This window comes from Malania oleifera, chromosome 3 (genome assembly GCF_029873635.1).
Source record: "Malania oleifera isolate guangnan ecotype guangnan chromosome 3, ASM2987363v1, whole genome shotgun sequence".
Taxonomy (NCBI): Eukaryota; Viridiplantae; Streptophyta; class Magnoliopsida; order Santalales; family Ximeniaceae; genus Malania; species Malania oleifera.
In genome coordinates, this window is record NC_080419.1 from 16,007,211 (window position 1) to 16,011,076 (window position 3,866).

The 3,866-nt window shown below is 39.4% G+C and overlaps 1 protein-coding gene across 1 annotated transcript; it reads right to left on the reverse strand.

Moving 5' to 3' along the window:
• Positions 1-2,848: 2,848 nt before the first annotated feature.
• On the reverse strand, positions 2,849-3,592 carry LOC131151174 (uncharacterized). The gene is made up of 3 exons (XM_058102425.1): positions 3,519-3,592; positions 3,191-3,434; positions 2,849-3,085 (listed from the first exon to the last, which is right to left on the reverse strand). The coding sequence occupies exons 1-3, from the start codon at positions 3,590-3,592 to the stop codon at positions 2,849-2,851; spliced, it is 555 nt and encodes a 184-aa protein (XP_057958408.1).
• Positions 3,593-3,866: the final 274 nt, after the last annotated feature.

The window sequence follows — 3,866 nt, forward strand, 5'->3', positions numbered from 1 at the left end:
TTTGAGACCTTTATACTTGTTTCATCTTTCTTTGAGCTTTCCATGTTGATCACTTGGGCTTTCATTCTTTTATTTAATATCAATGCTCTCACGATCTGCAGGCTTTAAACTTTAAATCCATGCTTCAAGCTTGATATAACCTCCCTTATCTGAGGTACAAGCTCTCATGAACTCTTTAACCTTGCATTCTTTATTTAGTCTTGAAAATACGTCACTTAACATAGCATGTTAAGATCCATTTTTTTGTTAGCATCAAAATAGGATATTAAGCCTTTTAAGGCCAATAAAACTTATAGATTTCAAATGAATAACCTTTTCGAATACAAATCACAGCTCAATAATATAAAAGTGACATAATCCAAACCATATATAGACAAATTAGAAGTGAGCCACCCAAAATTAGTACACCAAAAATTGACAGGTATACCCATAAGGGCAGATAGTTGTAATGTAATGTCCCGAAACCCACCAAGTGGGGCCCGGAGGTTATGTGTTTCATTCACCTGTTTCTGATACCATACATCACAATCATGCAATGGAAATAAAATAAACAACCTCAAATTAAATACCAGAGTCTATCTATAACACCCAAAAGCAACATCATCTATCTGTTTATATTACAACCTAGTATTTAAAAAAAAAAAACATAAACTGTTATTACAAGCACCCTAAAATTTATCAAAATTTCTACCCTGACCTAAGCTCTAAGCTCGATCGCCTGATGGACCTGAAAAATATAATCATCCACTAGGGTGAGACACATCTCAGTAAGGAAAAATAAATCATAGCAGTGTGTGGTAGAGTGTTTAAATAACACAAAACATATAATCATTTGTAATTCACTATCAATAGTAGTTGAGAAAACACATCATTAATAACATCACTGGCATCTGATATCATACACACATACATAATTATTTTTAGTGATAATTCCTAAGAATAAGGAAGATTGCCCGCCCATACAAGTAGTTTCCTTTTGCTCTAATATTAATACTAAGGCACTCACCTCACTCAGTAAGCTCTCGAGCTATGTACATAGGCAAAGTCTCCAAGAATAGGGAAGAAGATTACCCGCCTATACAAGTAGCTTCCTCTGCTCTAGTATCAAACTGAAAATCACCAGGGCACTCGCCTTTCTCAGCAAGCTCTTGACAGAAAGTTTTACTTTACCATGAATATACATATAATTAAATTCATATACCATTTATCTTATTAGATCACATTTCACACAAACTATCAACATAGGAGAACACCGTCCACACAAGACTCACATCCACACAGAATACACGGTCCACACAAGACTCTCATCCACACAGGATACTCGGTCCACACAGGACTCACATCCACACAGGATACTCGGTCCACACAGGACTCACATCTAAACAGGATATAACGTGGCCCACACAGGAACCACTCCATATTCTACAACATGTGGCTCACACAGACACCACGAATCACCAGTACCAATCCCCATGAACTACCCGTAGTATATCAGTAGAACAACCTCCTCAGGTTTGCCAATACTCTACCCCAATATAATCACAATATATGAACTCCTCAGGCCTGCCAACATTATATTGTGATACACATGAATAACCACACAAAATGACCTATACACACATATCACATTATTCATCACAAAGTAATCTTAGGCAGCCAGTATTGACAACCAATCTTTATTCACAAATAAACTGTACTCGTAACTAGCCCATGTTCACAATCCAACAATATATTTCATTATTCAATACTCACAATAGCCAATTAAATTATGAAAATTGTATTTCTGCCACACAATTTTATCCCATATATATATATATATATATATATTATATAACAAAAGTTATCATTTTTCCAAATGCCTAGTCGTTTAGATAAATCGTACCTAAATATGTATATATTTTTGTATACTCGAATTAACCGATTTAAAATTAATAAAAACCTACTATAATTAATTCCCCTTACCTGGTTTCCTAAATCACACCCGCAAAGACCCCAGACGATGTCTACGGCACTCACCCGAACCCTAATTCAAAAATCCGAGTTTATCAACTCAAATCTCAGTAAAATGTTATTTTATCATTCCATAGGCCATATATATTCCATATTAATCATAAAACTTAAAAATACCCTACTTACCCTGATTTTGGGATGGTGCCCTAGAACCTCAAACTGAAAATCTGATCTACATAGGTTGCAAAGAATCTTCTCAGGAACTCTGTGGTGGTTCCTAATTGTCCATTCGGGCTTAATCGGAGTGAAGATCGAAGAAAAATGGAGGAACGGCCGTAGGGTTTTTAATGAGAGAGAAAGAGAGTGTGTGTTTATTTTTTTTATGTTTACAATTGAACTCTCGGTTTTCTTTATAACTTTCAGTAGTGTTAAGAAAACTGTCGTCGGTTTTCTCTATCTCTTAGAAAACCATCGTCGGTTTTCTATTTAACCAACCCGATTTTCACCGTTTACCTGTTACCGTTCCGTGGTAAATCCAAAACCATCGCTGATTTTCTGTTTCCTCTAGAAAATCGTCGCCGGTTTTCTCCTTAATCGGCCCAAAAACTTCTTTTTCCCATTTATTTTATTATTTTATTTTCTCGGTTCACTACATTCTCCCCTCCTTATAAAATTTCATCCTTGAAATTCGTTAATCCGTCATTTTTCACATCTTAAAAGCTAATTAACCAGGTTTACACAGTTCAATTTATGCTAACATATAAACCATCAAATCACTTAAAATCAATCAAGACTACCACTTATGCAATCATAAATATATTACTTGCACCTCTAGCATTGTCCCTCTCAGTCGTTCCAAGCATAAAAACACACGTCGGGCCTCCGCCACCACGAGGCACTAGGTTGTTCCTCCTATCTGATCAGGAGCGGGTGCATTGCCTGGTGGAGCACGAAAATCACGAGCTATGTGGCCATGTCTGCCACACCTATAACACACGGTATTTCCACCCCGGCATTCCCCCCAATGCCTCTGATTACATCTGGCACAAAGGGGGCGGGATGAATTCTCCCGGTAGTTTTGATCAGCCCTATCCGACCTCTGACCCCCAGCGTCTCGATCTCCCCTCCAAGAATCCTGTCGGACATCAGTATGTGAGCTGAGAGGTATGGATCTTTTCTTCTATTTCGCTTTTTCCTCACTCTCCTATATGCTGGTCTCAACCGCCATGGCCCTGCCCACCAACTCAAAGAAACTCTGAGTCAACAATGCCACCACCTGAGCACGTATCGCTTGCCTCAGTCCTCTCTCAAACATCCAGGCTTTCAGTGGCTCATCCGGGAGCATGTGTGGAGCGAAATGAGATAACTCCACAAACTTGGCCACATACTCTTGCATAGTCATGGACCTCTGGGTCAGATGTAGAAACTCCTCTGCTTTCGCCTCTCGGGTGGCAACTGGGAAGTATCTGCCGAAGAAGACCTCCCTGAAACGACTCCAGGTAATAGATGTATACCTTGGACACTACTCCTCTACTAGCTTTTCCGACCTCCACTACCTCTTTGCTTACCCCACCAATTTAAAGGTGGCATATTGTACCTTTTGCTCCTCAATACAGTGCAGAACAATCAGAAGCTTTTCCATATCCTAAATCCAGTCCTCAGCTATGATCAGTTCTGCACCTCCTTCAAAAGCCGACAAACTAGTCCGGGTGACCTGCTGAAAAGTGTAGCCCCCATTTGCCAGTGGCTAACCCTGCCCTCTCCGAGCTTCCTTCTTAGCCTGACGTGCTATGCTACGCAACCCCGCCGAGACATCAACGTCATAGTCACTGGAGGTATCCACATATTTATCTCCTTCGATATCAACGTTCTTCCCCCTAGGATCCATCCTGAAGATAGGATAGAAACAAGTTTAG